We start from the raw sequence: 3660 nt of genomic DNA on the forward strand, positions 1-3660 counted from the left end.
GGAGGGCCAGGGTCCTAGCCTCACACTCAGGGCATTGCTTCTTGGTGGTATAATGCTGGAAAACAAGAAACAAACCAAAAACTACCAAGAAACCAGGAGAAGAAAGTCTTGCACAGCAGAGGAACACATTTACTTGTCAGTTCATGGCTTCAGCTCTCAGCCCCATAATGGTGAATATGGGGAGATGGTGGATGTAGTGGGCTGGGTAGTGCCCTTGGTACCTCACTCTGGGGGTGGACAGGGCTGTGGGCATTTAGGAGGACAGGGCTTGGAACATGGCTTGGGAGGACAGGGAGCTGGGCAGGGACATGGTGGAGGGCACAGTGGGGGGCATGGGGGACATGGGACACTTTGGTGGTGCTGGGCACTTTTCCTGTGGGCACTTTTCAGAGCACTGTTGCAGCAACTTCTTTAAACAGCTGGGCTGGCATTTAGTCTCACACCTTTGTTCACACCTGGGATCACATTGCTTGGGCTCATTCTTGGGTTCACTAGGTTTGTTTTTATCATCACTCGACATTCCTTCTTGATTTTCTGAGACCTGCAAAGAAATACGTGACAGGTTATGTGTGAGAGACCACATTGCAAGGTGGGAGAGGACCAGTACAGCCTTCCCACACACACCTCCTGCCCTGCCCATTCTTGTTCTTAAGAAAGCCTTTCCTGGGATGTGTTCAGGCTCTAGAATAAATTCTCATCTAAGGCCTGTCCTCTTGTCCTTGCAGTGCATTGGTGACAACATTTCTTGATCTCTCCACCATTGCTATGCTTTCTTTTCACTTATTCTTGTCTCCATTCCATAGCCCCTAGCAGGAGTTCTTAACCTTAGGGTCCTTGGACCACCCCCCCAACCCAACCATATTTAACCATATATTTATCAATATAATTGGTATCTTCTGTAACCCCAGGTATTTTATTTCATTCATTTAAAAATATTATTCTGAAGAGTGCCTAAGCTTGATCAGACTTCTAAATGCATCCATGGCACGACAACAGTTTTCAAGAACTCCTGTAAGGGCACCTCCCTATCCCTCTGGAGATGGAATGGGAGGTTATGTTAGTGGGCTTGGGGACCTATGACACTTCTTCCAATTCTATGTCTTGCCTAAGCCCTCAAAACCTTGAGAGCTGCTTTTGTCACTTGAGGACTGAGCATGGAAAAGAGTTGAATTCCTACCATGGCTGGGCTCCCATGGACCACTCTAGGAACTCCTCCCCCTGGTGATTAGGGTAAGGAAAGAAGTTAAGAGAAGAGGAGATAAACTGGAAAATTCTAGTTTCTCTGAAAATATGAATGTTGGAGCCACAAACTATGATTTTAGGGAGTAAATCCTTTTCCCCTCTGTTGAGTTTTGCCCTGAGCTAGGTCTTCCTCTATAGACTGTTTGACTTCTGGATATGGACAGGACTTTTCAGTCTCTGACAATACTTGCAAGTTGGATCTAATTGGCACATCTTTGATTTCCTTTAACAATATAAAAACAAAATTTTAAAAATCTAATTTTGTTTTAAAGTCAGTATGGCTCTCTGGAGAGACAGATCATTACATTGAACTCCAAAATGGTTAAGAATTACTCTTTCACATGAGGTGTAGCTAGATCCTGCTACTGAAAATGAGAGGAAACTTTCACCAAATATAGCCATCATTTCAATGCTGCTCAATGCCTGGGGTGCTGTGGGTCATCCCCCAGAAAAGGGAGGTAAAGGAGGGGGCATTTCCAGTTGTCCACATGCTACTCACCCCTTTGTGCTGGTATTGAACTTGACAAGTAGTTGAGTGAGGTGGATGTTATGGCTGTGCCCAGGAAGGTGGATTTTCCCCTCTGGTTCTTCTGCCCAGCTCTGAGGAAGACAGAGTGGGGGGAAAGGGGAGCCCCACTTGTGACCTCATCACTGCATCATCAAGTCGCAATTGTTGTGTGACTCCAGAGCTTCCAGCTCAACTCAAGCCCTTGAACAGAAGAATAGGCTATGATTAATACCCCCTTTGCTGTGCCATCCTCTCCCAGGTCCCTCAAAATTCATGCTGGCGAAATCAGGCTACCATGAAGGGAACTAAACTCTAAGGATAGGGAGGCTCATTGTTGCTAGGAGCAGAAAAGCTCTGTTTACACCTGATCTCTCTTTCCTCCCCTAGTCTCCCAAATTTTAACTCCTTTGAACTTGCCTGCTCTTCATCTTTCTAGGAGAGCTCCCCAGATTGATCACAGCCATTTTGACACTCCTGTCCCCACTATGTTTTTTAAAATTAATCAATTAATGAGCTAGTTAATTAATTTTTGGCTGTGTTGGGCCTTCGTTGCTACGTGCAGGTTTTCTCTAGTTTCGGTGAGCGAGGGCTACTGTTTGTAGCAGTGTGCGGGTTTCTCATTGCAGTGGCTTCTCTTGTTGCAAGGCATGAGCTCTAGGCACACAGGTTCCGCAGCTACTGTTGTGGCACACAGGCTTATTTGCTCCGTGGCATGTGGGATCTTCCTAGACCAGGTCTCGAACCCGTTTTCCCTGCGTTGGCAGGTGGATTCTTAATCACTGTGCCACCAGGGAAGTCGCCCCACTATGTTTTTAACATGAGATTCTGAAACCTCTTTTTACCACTCCACACTCCCTGGCTCAAATCAAAGGATTATTTTAGCTCTTTTTCTCAACGACTCTGCCTAAAATTCACTATTTGTTGGATTCTGTGATTGTTTTTTTCAATAAGGGTGTGGCCAACCCTTGATATCTAAGGTAGATGCTGCTTATTCCTAAGAAATTGAGTTTGATGCTGTCCCGTTGGGCTAACCCCAGATTTTGTCTTAGAGTAGAAAGGTCTGCCTCTGTGAAAGTTCCTTCCTTGTTTTTTCAAAGGCCTGGCCAGTGGGTCTTTGTGGTTGCAATAGGGGTGTGTCTGAGGGGGTAATAGGAGTGGAAAGTCAATTGGGCTTCAGAGACACATGGTGCCTTGAAGTCTGGTCCAAGACATTCACCTTGGCAGTCATTCACTGCTGAATCACGAGTGACTTTTGGTTAAAATTGTGATATGATCATGTCTAAGGTGTTGTAAGAGCTGTGACAAAGTAAGAGAGTGACATGGACATATATACACTACCAAATGTAAAATAGCTAGTGGGAAGCAGCTGCATAGCACAGGGAGATCAGCTCGGTGGTTTGTGACCACCGAGTGTGGTGGGGTAAGGAGGGTGGGAGGGAGGGAGACGCAAGAGGGAAGAGATATGGGAACATATGTATATGTATAACTGATTCACTTTGTTATAAAGCAGAAATTAACACACCATTGTAAAGCAGTTATACTCCAATAAAGATGTTTAAAATAAAGTGCAGGATGGTTTGGAGGATGGAGTGATGGAGTGTAAGTTGAACTAAGCTGTTCAAAGAAATTATAAAAATATCCAAGTCTGAAGAAGGCAGTGGAGGTGGGAGAAAGAGGGTACCAATGAGAGAAACATCATCAGAGAAGCAAATTTATGGTATCTGGTTAGTGGAAAGTTAAGAAGAAAATTAAGAACTCAGAGGACTCCCAGGTGCTATTGTTATTGGGCACTGAGGAAACAGAACAGGTTTGTGTTAGAAGAAGAGGAGTTTGAGTCTGAGAATTTTGTGTTTTCAGTGAAGCATCTTGAATGGTTATTAGAAAGATGGATCCTTGTGCTGCTGGGCAGA

At 44.8% G+C, this 3660-nt stretch overlaps 1 protein-coding gene across 1 annotated transcript; it reads right to left on the reverse strand.

Moving 5' to 3' along the window:
• Window positions 1–222: 222 nt before the first annotated feature.
• LOC112401691 (late cornified envelope-like proline-rich protein 1) lies at window positions 223–520 on the reverse strand. The gene is given in 2 exon segments (XM_024748074.1): window positions 223–346; window positions 348–520. Coding segments are annotated over 2 exon segments (297 nt in total).
• Between the last annotated feature and the right edge of the window lie 3140 nt (window positions 521–3660).

This window comes from Neophocaena asiaeorientalis, unplaced genomic scaffold, assembly GCF_003031525.2.
Source record: "Neophocaena asiaeorientalis asiaeorientalis breed wild unplaced genomic scaffold, Neophocaena_asiaeorientalis_V1.1 scaffold76, whole genome shotgun sequence".
In the NCBI taxonomy this organism is placed as follows: domain Eukaryota; kingdom Metazoa; phylum Chordata; class Mammalia; order Artiodactyla; family Phocoenidae; genus Neophocaena; species Neophocaena asiaeorientalis.